The 18,237-nt window shown below is 36.3% G+C and overlaps 1 protein-coding gene across 2 annotated transcripts in view; it reads left to right on the top strand.

Moving 5' to 3' along the window:
- Positions 1–16,963, top strand: part of LOC145979782 (UDP-glucose 4-epimerase-like) — a 72,029-nt gene extending 55,066 nt beyond the window's left edge. Inside the window, exons 5-8 of one of the 2 annotated variants that reach the window (XM_083112762.1) lie at positions 1,391–1,571; positions 5,952–6,040; positions 8,780–8,972; positions 16,366–16,963. In XM_083112762.1, coding sequence (XP_082968888.1) covers positions 1,391–1,571; positions 5,952–6,040; positions 8,780–8,972; positions 16,366–16,511 — 609 coding nt within the window. In that variant the 3' untranslated portion in view covers positions 16,512–16,963. Of the gene's footprint in view, positions 1–1,390; positions 1,572–5,951; positions 6,041–8,779; positions 8,973–9,027; positions 9,221–16,365 lie in introns of both variants that reach the window. The other variant, XM_083112761.1, reaches the window with a different exon arrangement.
- Positions 16,964–18,237: the final 1,274 nt, after the last annotated feature.

The following is an 18,237-nucleotide window of genomic DNA, read 5'->3' on the forward strand; positions in this document are numbered from 1 at the left end:
ACAGGGGGAATAGGACCCAATGTACTGATCGCTGTCACTCTACAAACATGAAGGTGTTTTTGATATAGAAAAAAATAACGAACTAATGGTTTCCCATTCTCAATACACGTAAGAGGATGTGGAGGCAGGGCTCCACACATTCTCGAAGGCTTGACCTTCCAGATATTTATTTTTATAGGTGGTTGAACCCTAGATCTACTTAATTAAGGGACAATGTTGGAAAAATTCCAACCTTAGATCATCCACCTTGGGAATCGAACTTGGGTCTCCTGCATGGAATTTGGATACCTTGCTGAGACTACCATGATTGTGTTTATGATATAGGCAATTCTTAATGACTGGTGAGGAGGGGATTTGAGGAACAGTCAAATTACGAGGTGAGACTAGAAAGAAAAACTGACTGTTGCTACAAAATATTTTATTGGTTATTTTGTACAATATGAACATTATCCCCTTCAAAGTACTCCCCTGCACTATCGATACACCACTCCATACGAATCTTCCATTGCTGGAGACGGTGCTGGAAATCATTTTCTGAAACCATGTTCATGACTTTTGTTTCATTGCTTTTGTTTTCACACATTCTACAGTCTTAAATCTGGTTCCTTTCAGTGCTGATTTGACCTTTTGGAATAAAAAAAAGTCTCATGGAGCAAGATCCAGTGAATAGGGTGGATGTTCTAACACTGGGATCCCATACTTGGCCAATAAAGCCTTGACTGACAATGCCGTGTGGGCAGAAACATTGTCCTGATGAAGAATCCATGACTTGCTTTTCCACAAATCAGATCGTCGTCTTCTTACTCGCCCACGAAGGGTCGTCAGCATCGTAATGAAATATTGTTGGTTGACAGTTTGACTTTCGGGTACACAATTCGAATCAATTCACCGACATTTGCAATGTTTGATTCAGTTTTTGATGTGCAAGACCGTCCAGGATGCTTGTCATTCGCAATCACTTCTTGTCTCTCTCTAAACCTTTGAAACCACTCAAATACTTGAGTGCATGATAAACACACATCTCCGTACACTTCCTTCAACAAACCATAAATTTCTGTGGCGGATTTTCCGAGTTTGATAAGAAACTTTAGATTGATACGCTGTTCCACTTTCACACTTAATTTCTTTTCCGACGGAGCACAGATGTATGGTTCACTTCGTCCACAAACTACAGAAGAACTGAGCGCCGTGCACCTTGGGCAATCACACAGCAGATAGGCAAGATATCACGTTATACACCCATGCACTGCTTATCCTTGAAGCGCTTGCCGTTTGTCGACAGCAACATCAATCCGGTTGTTTTCTAGCCACACCTCGTACATAGAAAAAATAGAAAATTGTGCCATTGAAGTAATTATAATGTGATCATACAATGCTTTATTATTTTCAGCAATGGAACATAATTTCCCTTCGTTACTTCAATCCCGTTGGAGCACACCCTTCAGGTCTTATTGGAGAGGATCCAACCAAAGCATTTACAAACCTGATGCCGTACATGGCACAAGTTGCAATAGGAAAGAAGCCGAGCTTAACGATATTTGGTGGTGACTATAACACAGTGGATGGCACAGGTGAGGTTATAATTTCAAAATGAAACAATGATTGTGTAATTAAATGTTTGAGAAATTATGAAACTTACAATTGAACTGACATATGAGTTATTAATTTGCCTCTTTTGTTAATTTTGTATTTTTATGCCACTTTTCTGCCTTTTTAAGCTAAGTACGATAATGAAAATGAGTTATGATTGGATCAAACTGATGAAGAACACTCGTGCATAGACTGGAACTCAAACCAAGATTTTTTGTGGTGAGATCAGCCAACCAGCCAGCTTTTTAACTAGTTTGCGTCCATTACATTTGTGGGATTTGCCATAGAAAAATATGGCAAAATTATACTCAATTTCAAGCTATTTCTAGATATATTTATTGTAATATCAGTAATTTTACCAGTAAACTAATCTGTCAGTGCCAGCATAACACTAGTTAATGTAGTCTGTCCCTTGCAAATTATATGTATTCCATGCCTTGTGCTGTCATGAGAAATTGACATTGTTATGAAATCATTAAAACACACCTATTTCATTTTGGGGGACAAGCCCCATACAGTTAAAAATTAAGAGACAATACAGGATACGATGTTGTTTTTTTAAGATAGGGTGTAAGTTATAGAACTTTCAGCATGTTTTTCAATAAGTCCTTAACAATGCCAATACTCTCCTGGCTGTATATGAGGTTAGTGTTAATAAAATTATTTTTGTTTTTGCTTTGATCTTCTGTCTCACTTATATAATACTAATCTTATTAGACTTGGTCAGATCGAAATTTTACAGTCAGTATAATCATGTAAGGGGTTGTTGTATTGGTCATGTCTTGTATTTTGTGTGCTGAGCCCCTTGTACAGCTGTTATGAAGGACGTATTTAGGGGGAGGGGGTCCAGGGGGTTCGACCCCCCCTGAAGATCTTACTAAGTACTAAAATTAAATAATGAAGACAATGAAAAAATAAAATAACTAAAATTAAATAATGAAAATATACTTGTTGTTTAATGGAGGGTCATTTAGTTCTGCTGAACTTATTGGAAGTCAAGGATTATATTGTGATCATATGACAGTACCAAAGAAGTTTTATGCAAAATGTATTACTACTTATAATAATATTCATAGAATATTACTAGGAAGTTTACTTTTGGTCAACTGGATCTAACATCTTTTTTTGATATTCAATAAATATTGAAATCTTTATTCATTTGACATTAATTTCCTTGCCACGTCAGTTGCTTTCTTATTTCCTACAAATTTTGCTGACCTTAACTGTAGATAAGCTAGAATATGTGCTGTTATATCACTATCCTTATACAGTCTTTTTACATATTTATTTAATAAAGTATAATAGTAATTAATTTGAATACTTTAATTAATACTATTTTACTTAACTTAATATAATTATTTTAATTTTATTATTATTATTGTTGTTATTGTGAGACAGTTGATTCAGACCCCCCACTCCCCACCCGAAATATATTTCTAGATATGTGCCTGGCTGTTATAATACGTAAGGAGATTTTAGATCTTAGATTCTGTTCTGGACCTCATAAAACATAGTCTTAATAGCTTAATTGCTGATACACTCAAAATTGTAATGTTGAAGGATCCCAGCACATTCATGATCTCAGCCAGTGTGGAGGAGGAGGGTGGAGGTGATGTTATGAGACTTGTGTTGTGTGTTGATGATTGTTGCTGGATATCTCATGGGTGTATAGCAAGGATGTATTTAGAGGAAGGGTCCATGCCCTCCCCTCCACCTGAAGGACTTATTAAGTACTAAAATTAAACAATGAAAATATATTCGTTTAGCCTTTGTTGTATAATTTCCTCTGAACTTATTGGAAGACAAGGATTATATTTGGGATCATACGGCTTTGAATGACATTACAAAGAAGACTTGTGTACACTACTACTCAAAATAATATGCATAAAATATTAAGCAGAAACTTACTTTTCTCCAACTACAGGTAACATCATTTTTGTTATTTGATAAATATTCAATTCTTCATCTATTTGACATTAATTTCATTGCCAGGGCACTTGTTTTTATGTAAATTATTCCGATCTTAACTACAGTTAAGCTATGTAATGAATATGCACTGTTATATCTATATTCTTATACAGTCTTTTTACTTATTCATGTAATAATAATATAATATTAATTTATGTATTTTAATTAGTATTAATTTGATTTAATATAATTATTTTAATTTAAACATTATTATTATTATTCCTAAGGCACCTGGTCCGGACCCCCCAAAACATATTTCTAGATATGTGCCTGGTGTATAGCACTTTCTACTTCTCCTTAATGTTCCTATGACAGGAACTATTTTCGTATTGGCTACCATTATTGGCTGAACTAGTGGCGTATACTGGGTTAAAAACCTGGGTATCACACCATTTCATAGTGTTTGAATGGACAATAATTTCCTGGTGAGGGTGTTTTTTTTTTAAACTCATTTGGGGTGGTGAGTTGAAGTGATGTGACACTGCAATTAAAAATATATACCTCATAAATAAAATATGGAAATGTACACTATGTCAGTAAGGAAAGGATTTCAAGAATTTCATTCTTATTAAATATAAAAGTTCTACCTACCTATTTTCATGATTTGAAGTTCGGGCCTCCTTGTTGGCACAATGGTAATGCTGTTGTCTTGAAACTAAGGGGTCCCAGGTTCGATACATGGTGGTTCGGATACCACTTTAACTGTAGGTCCAATCCCCATTAGCTTATCTGGGCATAAAAGAAAAGTCCACACCGATTTGTAGCTTATCATCAAATTTAAGCCGAATAGACAGCTTCTTAATTATGCCCCTCATTTCAGTTCACTACACAACACAGCACATATCATTCACAGAAATACAATCCACTCACTAGTGCATTCACAAGCTGCCTCTAAATAAATTCCAAGCACCAAGATCACTCGACGCAATCTAGACCAGAACTGGTCCTTGTCATTTCGGTAATTCTTAAATGTACTCATAAACCATTCCTGGTCAGCCAACAATTTTCTACTTCCCACCGTATCTCTAGTTGTTTGAAATTCAACGACCTGTTTTTCAACCCGTCATTAAGTGTTCATTGATGTTCTCGTCCCTGCCATATGCCACACTTTCCAATTTCCTGCGATAATTTGGCTTCAAAATTCTCCGTTCCTGGGAAAATTATGCTGGAAAAAACTGGTTTGCAACATTGACCCAGACTGTTGAGGTAGTTCAGAGGGAATTTGCTGCCATATGCAACCCTGTTCCCTCTCCTCTAACAGTTCGACTTGACAATTCCCTGTTCCTGGGGAAATTACATGCTGGGAAAAATTTGTTTGCAACACTGATTGGGTGATCCTTAAGATAGCCTTGTCACATTTGCCCATCACCCCCCCCGGAGGTGCCGGCCGGGGCCAGCGGCCTCGCGAATTCAAAGAAAGCGGGCAATGTTTCTAACTCCTAAGAAATCAAGGTGCCAACTCCTAAGAAATCAGGTTCATCTTCTTATTGAAATGAACAATTGTATGCACATTTTCTGATAGATATTTTTTTCTGTATTTTGGTCATTGAGTCTGGGCTTATCTAGCCTAGATAGCTCCGAATATACACCCCTGGGCCGAACCAATACTGATGCTGATGTATTGGTATCAGCTGATACCAGTGGTATTAGTATTGGAAAGAATCACAGTTGGAATGTATTTACCATATCGGCAAATACTTTTCTGGCATTGTGGTCCTCAAAGAGACTGCACAACACTTTCACGGAGTCTAATTATCATGGAAATTATGCAAAAAAATTTTATTTTGTATCAGTTTTGTGTAAAGAGGACTGGAATTTTGTAATTAAATAACATATATTTTAATATTCTGATGTAATTCTTGTATGTTTTAAAGTAATACTCTTGATAAATTCATGCATATAATTGGAGTGGAATACTATAATATTTTGAACAACTTTAAATTATTACAATTTTTAAGCATCAGTAGGAGAATTGGCATGGTATGGGGATCAGTTTAAAGTGGAATCGGGTCAGTTCTACTAGAAACATTATTATTATTATTATTATTATTATTATTATTATTATTATTATTATTATAATTTTTGGCAGAGCTCATGCTTAGCTGAATAGTTAGCTCTCATGCCTTCAGTGGAAGCAGTCTTGGGTCCAATCCCCATCATTGCAAGTTCAATTGAGTAGCTACTTGAAAACAATAGTAAGGGACTTTGGTCTTAAAAGCCAGAAAGTATTGACGATGGGACTTGTTATGCTGACCACTCATCACCCATATAAAAATTCATTGGAATTTCTGGCTCTAAAGGATGTTGTGCCTTGGAGAGAGAGAGAGAGAGAGCATTATAAAATGTAAAAATATTTTTGGGCCTATAAATATTCATCAGGTTTTCTTTTCCAGGTGTGAGAGATTATATTCATGTGATGGATTTAGCATCAGGCCATGTGGCTGCTCTGGCAAAACTGGAGAAAGAACACATGAGGCTTAAGGTAATTTCAAAGATAATATCTTATCAAATGAACCCAATATTGTGTTAATGCTTTTGTTTATTGCTTTTTTGTGTAGTGTCACCGTATGACTGACAGACCTTCATAGCATGTACGGTGGCTGATCAACGAAGAGTGAGACTGATTTTTTTGAACAGCATCCTGTATCATTACATGTTTGTAATGTGCATATTGGACAGGACTGCAGTTTCGTATGTAATACGAAGAGATAGCATCATCATCGGATCCTTTGTTTGGCACCAACACTCTTTGCTCTAGGCACTGCATGCATTTCTCACAACATACAATGGAGAAGCAGTATGCAGCAATCAAATTCTGATGTCATTTAAAGCATACAGCCACAGAAACATATGAAAATCTGATGCTTTTCTGGAATCGGTTATCACTGGTGATGAGTTGTGGGTGCACCACTATGACCCAGAAGGAAAACAAGCCAGCACAGTGTGGAAATTGCCAGGATCTCCAACACAAAAAAAGGTTAAATTTTTTCCATCTGCAGGTAAGGTGACAGCGATATCTTTCTGTGACTGTAACGGAATGGTGTTCCAGCATGGAGTTTCCCTCCACACTACCATTACAGCAGAATACTACACGTCATTGTTGGCGACACTGAGGAGGCACATTGCAAAGAAATGGCCACAACTTCATTGGAATGGATGGCGAGTTCATCATGACAAAGCACGACCTCATGTGGCAAATCAAGTCATGGCATATTTGGTGCAATTCAACATCACCTGTATACCACATCCTCCTTATAGACCTGGCCTAGCCCCGGTTACTTTTTCTGTTCCCTGCACTCAAAATCAAAGCTACGGGGCCATTATTTTGTGGACTCGCAAGCAGTGCTGAAGAAATGTGAGGCGATTCTCAACGATCTCACAAAGAATGGCTTACATCCTGTGTTTGCAGACTGGCAGAAATGTTCTCATAAGTGCATTCAAGTCGGGGAAGGACTACTTTAAAAAAGATCATGTAACCCTTCCACCAGAGTAACAATAATAATGAAATAATAATAATGAGTCTCACTCTTTGTTGATCAGCCCTCGTAGATGACATAAAAGTGGATAACTTTTGCTTGTTGAGGCCTCATTTTGATGTTTTGAATGCTACAAAAATGGTGTTTCTGCCATCTATGTGTGCAACCATGTAGTGCAGATTCACAGTTGCCTCTAACAATATTTTACCATCAGAAGGTGTAATGAAAGCAAGTGCTTCAGGAAGATACTCTTACGGAATTGAGATAAAGACCATACACTGTAATGTGACAATATTTAGTGATTTGATCTGTAACTTTTACTGAATGTCTGGTTTCAAATGAAATCACTACCAGGATGCAGCAACTGACATGTAATTTATTGAAAACTACAGATTATAATTCAGTTGTATTTTTTGTTCATTTATATACATACGAAGATATGACATACTGGAATGACAAAACAATATATTTATTTTTACTATTTTGAATAAATGCATTTTGAAATTATTGTGTCTTTAATGAAATTACCTATGTGTGGATACCCACCTTCTGGACGTCCATGATGCTGTCTAATTTGTACAGTGCTTTTCATGGTCAAGTCACTCGTGGAGTGGCAGATAGTGTGTTAGGCAGTAGGAGCGCATCTGCTGGTACACTGGATGCGACATCCGCATAACTGGAACTGCTAGCTATGTAATGAAATAGGTTTGTATAATTACATCCACACATTTATGACATCTTTATAGGAAATTTTCACTAACGCGTATCAGTTCCTCTTTCAATTCTTCTAATGTATGGCTTCAAGTTTAAAAGCTTGGTAGCTCGCCACACAGACGTTACGAAAATGTCTGTTTCTTGTGCAAGGTGCCGGAGGAGTATGTTCCAATCGTCATTTAGTTTCTCCTCAGTAAGCACATGCCATTTCACCCTTCGCTTCTTATCAAGAACAGACCCTGATTACCTAAATTTGTTGACAAGTATCCGAACACTGTCTCTGTGTGTGGAACAGGAACATCTGGGAATTCTGCTGCAAAACGCCTTCTAACTTCCCTACAAGAATTTGTAATGAAGTAAGTGTTGTACGTAAAAATTCGTGATTTAAAATTGTACATTTAGCATGGCATTATTAGACTGCAGAAAAGCACCAGTAATACGTAAACTAAAACAAATCAATCTAAAGCACTTGTTAACACCTTAACACTTCACAAGCACATTCAAACTGGACACCAGCTATCTGGATACTGAAGCACTGATGCATCCAGTGCCAAGGTCATGTTAAAGCTGTGGGTCTAGATGTAGACAGACACGCTCTCACTGTCCAGCATGCTATCCACCGTTCCATGAGAGACTTGACCATGAAAAGCACTGTATAAGAAGTACAGTTAAGTATATTGAATGATATGAACTAGCATCCAAGTGGCTAGCATAACATGCTATGAAACTAGAGATCAAGGTTCAAATTCTTGATCAGGTATGGATGTATCATTTCTTTCATAAGTTCATCATCAGTGTGACTAGACCAGGAGGTAGAAAAGTTACTTAATATATCCAAATGATAATGCTTGGGGTCTGAGTTGTTTTTTTCCTGCTTTGGGGGGGGGGGGGGAGCAGAAATAGTTTTGTTTTGTTGGTAAGACCATGAAAGTCAGGCCTAGTTTCATAATTGCATTTGCATATCCTAATTTTTTTTCTGAAAAACAATTCTAAGGCAGTACCTGAACGAAATAATATCTGTTCTTCTTCAGGTGTATAATCTTGGTTTGGGGATAGGCCTCTCGGTGAAGGAATTTGTTAAGATATTTGAAGAGACAACCGGGACTAAAATTCCTTACGAGATGGCTCCAAGAAGAATAGGTGATGTTGACACTCTTGTGTGTGATGGACAGTTAGCTTGTAAAGAACTGGACTGGGTACCAAAATATGACTCGAAAAGAATGTGTAAGTATGTAATTCCTTTTTTAACAAGGCCATTTCTCATTGCTTTTGTTTGCAGACGTACAACTTGGGAACGGGAAAGGGAGTGTCCGTTCTTCAACTGCTGAAAACTTTCGAGAAGGTGACAAAGACGGTCGTGCATTATGAAATAAGAGAACGGCGCGAGGGGGACATTGTGTCTATGTATGCTAATGCTACCCTAGCCGAGAATGATCTCGGTTGGAAAGCCAAATACACTCTGGATCAAATGTGTAAGTTGTTTATTTCTTCACGTGTGTTCAGTGTAAATTTCACTCTTCTTGCATACTATAATTATCTAAGCTTTTGTGTGTTATCTGTGTAGTTCAGTGGTCTGCAACCTTATTGATCATGAAAGACCAATTGTTCCAAAGCAACAAATTTTAGGTTACTTATAGATATGGAAGTGCCATGGGTGTTGGAAAGTCGGGGCAATTGGCATCACTCATTTCACGTTGATGAAATGAAAAAAGTACCGTTTATCTCTGAATGCAAGACGGCTCCGAATCCAAGACGACCCCCCATTTTTCAACAAGAGATTACAGAAAAACTATTATATATATCATAGTAACGCCTGCACCCTGTTGCAAAGTTTGATGTTGAACCACGTTGTTCAACACTACGATCCATTACATATGGGTATTATTGTAAAATAAAGTCAAGAAGATAGCTTATACATACCACCTTTGTATAGTATGGTATATCACACTTTACTATGAATTTTTAAAGTGGAATCTACAACGTCTCACAACAATTGATAAAAAAAAATGTTCGCCACAACACTCACTATGTGCTATCACACAACAATGCTCAAAGCACATGTGAACGTTCAAGGCTTAAGCTGTAGGCAAGGCAGTGGATAGAGTTAGAGTTTAATGAAAGCTTGTGGTTCTGTTCAGTAAAGACAAGAAAAACTCCACATCATGTGCCATGATAGCAAGATGACCCCATACTTCTGGGCTTGAAATTGCTGCAAAGAAACTCATCTTGGATTCAGAAATATACGGTATATTATTTTGACAGTCAATAACAGAAGTAGAGTTCACATCATTTGTATTTGAACAGAATAACCAAAGTAAAATAAATGCATTAGACCAAAAAACTGATTGTAAAATACGAGAAACAGGCCAGAACTTTATTTCGTATTCTAATTTGCTGACCTCTGTGGCAGAGTTGTTAGAACAGCATGTTGTGATGCCAGAGGTCCCGGGTTCAAATCCCAACCTGGGCATAAGTATTATCTGTGTGTATCCCTTCATCAATTTCATCATGTCATCACTCATCCTCATCTTTGTGATTAGCCAGAAAATAAACCAATTCAATAAACTATAAACATATTCAAATCCAAAAGAATCAGTAGTTCCACGAATTCTCAAAATTCCCATAATGAGATTTTTTTGTGTTAAAGCTCACTACAACATAAATTTCATGACTAAAATGTCCTCTAACTTTCAATGATTTTTTTCTTGAATGAGGTGTGCAAGTTAATAACAAAAAATAATAACTATGCATTTCAGTTTATTAGCAACATTAAATTGTGAAGAAAATAAACATAGCTGTTCCAGATATTCCCTTATTGTGTGTCACGTGAGTAAAAATTCCCTCCCCAAGGATAATGTAATAATAATAAACTGCAAAAAAATATAATTTATTATTGGTTAATAATAATAATAATTGCTTGTTATTATTTTTATCACAATTATTTCTATGGTTAAATTCTATATTTTCATCCTGGTCTGGTAAAAAGTCCTGCTTCTGCTTGATGCCCCGAGAACTTTGCTATGTCATTAGTACCATTCGTTGTTGCTGTAAGCACTTTTTGTTCTTCAGCATAATCATATTCTGCACCAATATATATTTTCAGTCAAATGCTCATTGCTTGGTGCAGTTCAATGAACATGAAATTTTTTTTATCAGATTATTAGAATATCTGGATATCTGAAATTAGCAGCATCAGAAATTTTTTATCTGTACAGTGGGATACATAAGTTTTACTACGGGAAATTGTCCATCCCAATGTTTATTCTCTTTATTTTATGCAATGAGAGCTAAAAGAATTGAAACTAAATGTAAAAGAAGTTGCTGACATAGTCTGCACCAGGATCAATTCCTTAAAAAAGCACAGGACACAAGAGAGATATTAAATTAATGAAAATAGTCATAGACAATTTACCAGGCAATACTTGGACATCCAACTGTACTTTATTTTTGTTGGTATTAGTAAAAATATCATATCAGTACATTCCTAATGGTAACACATTACCTGCGGCGGATATATATAAAGAGTCTCTAAAAGTGGTCCTTTCTTGCAGAGCGTCTGTATATAGATGGTATTTCAAGTAATTTTTATAGACACCACTTTTTCATGCTTTTATTAGTCTAGATGAGAAAACAATCCATTGCTGATGCTTTGTTGGTTCCTGAAAAATATTTTTTTTTGTAATGAGTGTTTTCTTGCATTTTACAATTTGCGGCACAGTCTATATATAGATTGCTTTCCTTAGCTTCATTATGCCGCAAGTCATTCTATAGTTATAATTTACGATGATACAGGGCTAGCATAAATGATTCATTCGTTTTGAAAAGGCTATATTTTCAAAAGTATTACACGTACACACATGAAAGATATATGAAAAGAACCACAAACTCACCAAGTTTATATACCCTCTACAAATGTTCGATATGTGCCCCTTTGGTTACACGACACGTCCAGACGATACTCGAGCTCATTCCATACATTTTGTAGCATAGTCCTGTCAATGGTCTGCACTGCAGCACTGATGCGTTCTTTGAGCTCGACTAAGGATTGCGGTAGTGGGGGTTCATAAACAAGGTCCTTAACGTACCCCCACAGGAAGAAGTCACAGGGTGTTAAATCAGGAGATCTGGGAGGCCAGGGGAACAAAGCTAGGTCATCCTCACAAATACGTCCAATCCAGCGATGCGGAAGTTTGTCACGAACTGGGATGTTCCAATGAGGGGGTGCCCCGTCTTGTTGGAAGACAAAATCCCTGAAGTCAGCACTGAGCTGCGGGAACAACCACAACTGCAACATATCCAGGTAACATTTACCGGTCACAGTTTGCTCAGAGAAGAAAAACGGCCCATACATTTTTGTTTGTGACACTGCATAGAAAACATTCACCTTTGGCGAATCTCTTTCAACTGTCACGACTGCACGTGGATTTTCCGTGCCCCGGAATCACACATTATGACGATTCACTTTCCTGGATAAGTGGAACGTTGCTTCATCGCTGAATATCAACTTGGCGGCGAAATCCTCGTCCTCCAATGCTTCCTGCATGTTGACGGAAAATTCTAGTCGACAGGCGTAATCCTCCAATACAATACAAACTTGCTGAGTTTGTGGTTCTTTTCATATATCTTTCATGTGTGTACGTGTAATACTTTTGAAAATATAGCCTTTTCAATACGAATGAATCATTTATGCTAGCCCATAATAATGAAATGAATTTGTGCTTGCATCTACATATAGATGATTTCTTTTTGGGAGCACTTCCCTTTAACATTGTCATAGGGAAGGGGTTAATAATAAAGCCTACACCTTGACCAAGATGATAATGCCCCTGTGGAACTGTAGTTGAATTTTCAACTGTCAGCCAGCGGAAGGAGCATGTGCAATGCAATCAACTGCCTGCATTCTTCTAATGTTCCTCCATTGACAAATTGTGCAGTACTGGCAAAATACATGAGAGAAAGGGAAGCGAGAGGAGAAAGCGAATGACTGTGCACTTTAGTTCGCGAGTTTTCCGGGAGGATTTTTATCTTGGATAACCTGTAAATGTGGGTTCCTCATATCATTTGGGAGACAGCCGTGTAATATATGTCTGTACAGTCTGAACTAATATAAATTGTTACAATTTTGTAACACTGGCATCAGTAGAACCTGTAAGAGTCTTGGCATTGTATTAGTATTGGTTATTAGCAGGGAATGGATTTATATGTAGTAAAAATGTGCTAAAAATACACATTTAATTATTTTCACGAAAATATAGAGTTAAAGACACCGTAAGTGGCAGGAATAACAACAATAATGTAACAAAGTAGAACTGCCCTATCATTACTTTTTTATTTTTCCTTTGCTGTCCGATTCCATTTATCTAGATGTAAGTATAGGTGACTATTTAATGCTCAATATATGTTTGTGTGTGTCTATATATATGTGTGTACATAATGTCATAGCAGATGAAGCTAACATTGAATATAGAAAACAATTTTTTAGCTAATTTGTCTCAAGAAAATAACATTGAGCATGCATTTATTCTCTTTTATTTATATGATATCTTTTATCTCATACTATCTATTGTATTTTATATTATATTATGCCTATAATTTTATAGATGTATTCTAAATGTACATGTACAATATGACAATTCCAAACTTTTGTAAAGTTGAATGAATGCTAATAAATCAATCAATCACTCAATCAATATGAACTTAAAATTGTACCTTCTTTAATAATATAAGGCACTACATGAGCTACATAAAATACAGTGTCAGCATTGTAACTATTATCGTCACTGTCTTGAAGAGAAACCAGAAGTGAATCCCCTATGTGTGCCACAAAATCGTTGCTGTCGGTTATGCAACTAGTAGGGTGGAGTTAGCAATGGGCTGCTCGACTTTGTACTCTCTTCCAACGTTGCCAAAATAATGTTTGTGAGAACCAGGAACCGATACTTGAGCCCTTATTCTCTATTGTTAACAACAATTGAATCGTTGAGACCACTCGACCTTACTTTCAGGAAATTAAAAAAACAACAAAAAAAAACTCAGCGACCAAAACTAAAAACCAGATGAAGAAACGTACAATTACAAACTTATTCATCATAACCATAGTAACAATATTCCATAAGTGGTTTGTTTTTTAAAACCTTTATTTTAGCTCTGATATGTATTCAAAGTATTCAGCCCATTTTGTTCAAAAAGTGGAATCTTATCCATCTTGGTTTCAGCGGTTCAATTATAACAGGAGTTTGTCACCCAAGTTTTTTCTGTCACATGGTAGCATGTAGTTATTGCACAAATATGGAGAATATGTTGAGAAATGTTTTGTACAAGTAGAAATAACTAAAATATGAACCAAAACCATATATATGTATAAATGTGGAAAATAAGAACTGAATCTTTTGAATCTACATGCCAAAAGAAGCACAAAAGATATACTGTATTGACCCGAATATAAGCGGCACATGTTAACCAAATTTCAATTGTGAAAAATTAGGATGCATCTTATATTCGCGACCTTAAAAAATTATGACATTTCATATGCTGTTAAAAATGTGCTGATTTCTCATTTGAAATAACGAGAATGCAACAATAGCATTGTAGATACTGGCCGCATTGTAGATACCATAATGTTATCCAACAATAGCATTGTTGTTTCTAACTGGGCATTGTAAAAATGGTCGGCATTCTTGATAACGTACCCTTTGATTTTATTAATATTGTGTTCGCTCTTCTCTAAACCCTGAATCTGCCGGTAAATGATCACCGGTAGAGGCACATATTTTTGTTAACTAATAAAGCAAAATTTCAGTATAAAAATAGAGTCAATTTCAGGTTCAAAAGCGGTAAATAAGATCAAATTTCGCTGTTATAGCGGTAAAAAAGCAGTATATAAAATGACATTTTGGTTTTAAAAATGTGAATATAATCCCAAATTTGATTTAACAACTGCACTATTACACAAAATAAACATATCCCTTCTAATAGCACATTAAATCATTACCAGAATATTAAAGTTTATTTCTGTATAAAGGGGTCCATTTTTGCTTCTCAAATATTTACAGCAGAATTAATAAATTTTCTGTGAATTGCATAACTCGCAGGATACTTCAGACTTCAGAAAGTGTCGCGTCGGTATATAAACCAGTGGCGGCTGGCCAAGTGCAACAAGTGCAGATGTTTTCACCTAATTTTCAAATTACTATTGACATTTTTCATTTGCTTGTTAAATTAAACTATTTCTCAGCAGAACACACACGATAATACTCAAATAATACGCTGCTTGGCGCTACGCACGTGAAGAGTTTGTCGTATCATAAACAAACCAAGAGCAGACGCCGCCAGGTTGCGTAAGACTTTAGCTGGTTGTCATGCCAACGGTGACGTCACCTAGCATTGGAATTGAACGGGTGTCGCCATCTAGGTGCAGCAGTTCTCTCGTCGACAGAAAACATTGCATCCAGTGGTTGTGGCAAAATCGTTCCATTCTCGCGAGATCTTGTTCCGCGTGTGTGTTTCGCGTTTCCTATCGTGTGTTGTATTCATGTGTTGAGCTGTGGTTTGTACAATGAACCCAGTAAGTGACTTACTGTGTAATTTGTTGCCATGGGCGTCCGGAAGGGGGGCCCCAACCCCTGGAAAATGAAAGTCAACCAAAAATTATGTATTTCACACATAAAATTTCATTTTAGCCAAACTAATATGTTAATTATTTCATGAACACCATAAATTCAAATTTAAGCAATGTTTTTTTAGGGAACAACACTCTTTTTTGGGGAAAATGTAACTTGTTTGCCCCCCCCCCTGGAAAAAATCCTGCGGACATCCATGTTTGTTGCAGACACCATTTTCCAGATGGACGGATGAAGACAAAAAAGACGTTTTAAATTGTGGGGGGCCCACTGACACTTACTATTTGTTTTTCATTGCCTATAAATGTACTTCTTCATCTGTTATTTTAGGCACGAGCCGCTACTGATATAAACTGTAAATTTCGTGTTTCAGAGTCTATTTCGCTTTTTGCATTTGATTTCGCATCATTTCGTGACAAAACAGGGTAAGAAAATGCACCTCACACCTTTCACAAACATGAAAAATTAACATTACAATGTGTTATTTCACATTTCGTGTTTTCGTCAAAAACGAAATATGCATGCCTCTAATTACCGGTATTTTCTTTTCTTCCCTCGGCTCATATTCGGGTTTCATCTTTTTTTTCTTTTCCCTCCTTCAAATTTTAGGGTGCAGCTTATATTCAGGGGCAGCTTATATTCGAGCCAATATGGTATATACAAAAGATGCACAAACATATTACAAAATATAACTGATTTCAGCTTCATACATAAATATGTATTTGCACATCGCGCTGCGACGCCAAGGGTCCCGGGTTCGAATCCCGGTCGGGCTTGGTTGTTTGTGAATGTCCATTCATCAATTTCATCATTTCATCACTCATCCCCATCTTCGCAAATTAGCCAAGAGGCACAAAACGCGAAGTAAAATAAACTAAATCAATCAATCAATAAATATGTATTTACATATAAATCCATTCCCTGGTCATTAGTGTTATTATTAGTGCAGGTCTAAATGTAGTGCATTCGGAATTATATCAGTTTCTGCTTTGTTTCAGGTGAGGACTTTTGGAGATGGCAAACAATGAATCCAAATGGATACCGTGAAGAAACCACAACTCAGGACAGTGCAAAGACACCACCTGCTCTAAACGGATCTTCCGCTACACCTTCATCTAATGGACATCACGTCAATGGGCATTAAACAAGAGATATTGCGATGGACATTTTGAATTCTACTGAATAGAATGTACACAAAACATTTTCAAATTATCTCTGCACTGTTGCATATTGTGTTTTGTGTGTTGTCACTATAGTAACATCAATTTACATTATGAAAGATCTTTGAATGTATTGTATATTCTCATGTGCAATATTATTATTTTTTGTTTCCCAGCTTTGTAGCTTTAGAACATTTGCTGCAAATACGTGTTAGAATTTGTATATCATGTTGCTACAATCTTGCATTATAATTTACAATTAAAGTCAGTATTCAACTGAACCTTTTTACACTGTTTATTTTATCTGCTGAGAATGAATATTATGTATGTAAAAATTGCACCTCATCTGTGAGCTGTTCCCGAACAGTATTATAATGGTTGAATTTTGAACCAATTTTTGTATACAATAAAAAGAAAATATAACAGAGCTATTGGAATATATAAAGATGTGTCTTTTCATTTGATATTATTTACTAATTACTAGATTGGCCTAATAATCAGTCTGCACAAAGAGTTATTTTGGTGCGAAAAAGGTTTGTCTGTTCCAAAAGAAGAGGCAAAAATAGAACAATATCTTGAATGGTTTGAATTTTGCTGGACTTTGCATTAATCTCCTCCAAGGACTTTGCTAAAAACATTTTTCACTTAGAAAACTACTCAAATTTCTAAATTGTGAAAACATTAGATGTATTTAAAATCCCTTGTAGAACATTCAGGAGAATTTTCATTGGGTTGAATTTGCTATTGCCTAGTTATAATAGTTTGTGCGTTGCTGTAAATATAGTTTCTATTCCAAATGTTTTGCCAACAGTGTATGCAATCAACAGGAAAATTATCCTGATTACTCTACAAAAAAATTTAAATAGATGTAATCGCTTTGGAATGAGTATTGATTTTACAAGGATTAAAAAAAGAAAGTTGGTACTACTTTCGTATGGGTGTGACACCTATAAATAATTTATTTCACACTTTTTTGCATTGCTAACATACTATTCTGCATTGTGGAACATTTCTTTAGGTGAAATAATGAATTTCTAATGAAAATAATGTCTATTTCTTACATTTACGAGTACTTACTGTTTCTCGTTATTTCGATTCTGCAACACACATTATGGCTATAGCATACTGGTTCATCGCACGTTGTGAGAGTGTTTTGTCGATTTATGCAGTGTTGCAACCTTGTTCACTGAAAAATACCTACTTTCGTGCCTGGATTTGAAATTATGCTAATATCTAGCAAACCATTGACGTTAGCCTCACAAACCATTGACGTTAGCCCCACAAACCAGTCACGTTAACCCCACAAACCATTTTCCGTAAGGTTAGGTTAGGTTAGGCAAGCATAGTTTAAACAATCTTAAAAAAAAATACTCGACATATCATGTTATAGTGAAAACACAGTGAGGTTTGAAACACTGACTGTGTGGTTTACGTCATCTAACACACGGAACATTGTGCTCTGGTGCAGAAAGCAAATGGCGGCAGCAGCAACAGCGTGTCGGACAGAGATTTTCGCACAAAACAACATGCATTCGCATTAAAATGGATCAAAGCTACATTCACGAACTTCCACAACACTACAGAAGCTTTCTCCTGTAAGAACTAAGAAATCCGTCACACCTATATGAAAGTGTTAACAAAAAGTCCTTGCTGAGACTACTGTAATATCCAACCCATCCTTGTCAATAATGAGTCATAGGCCAACTCAAA

Source organism: Lepisma saccharinum, chromosome 26 (genome assembly GCF_977018435.1).
Source record: "Lepisma saccharinum chromosome 26, izLepSacc3.1, whole genome shotgun sequence".
NCBI classification, from domain to species: domain Eukaryota; kingdom Metazoa; phylum Arthropoda; class Insecta; order Zygentoma; family Lepismatidae; genus Lepisma; species Lepisma saccharinum.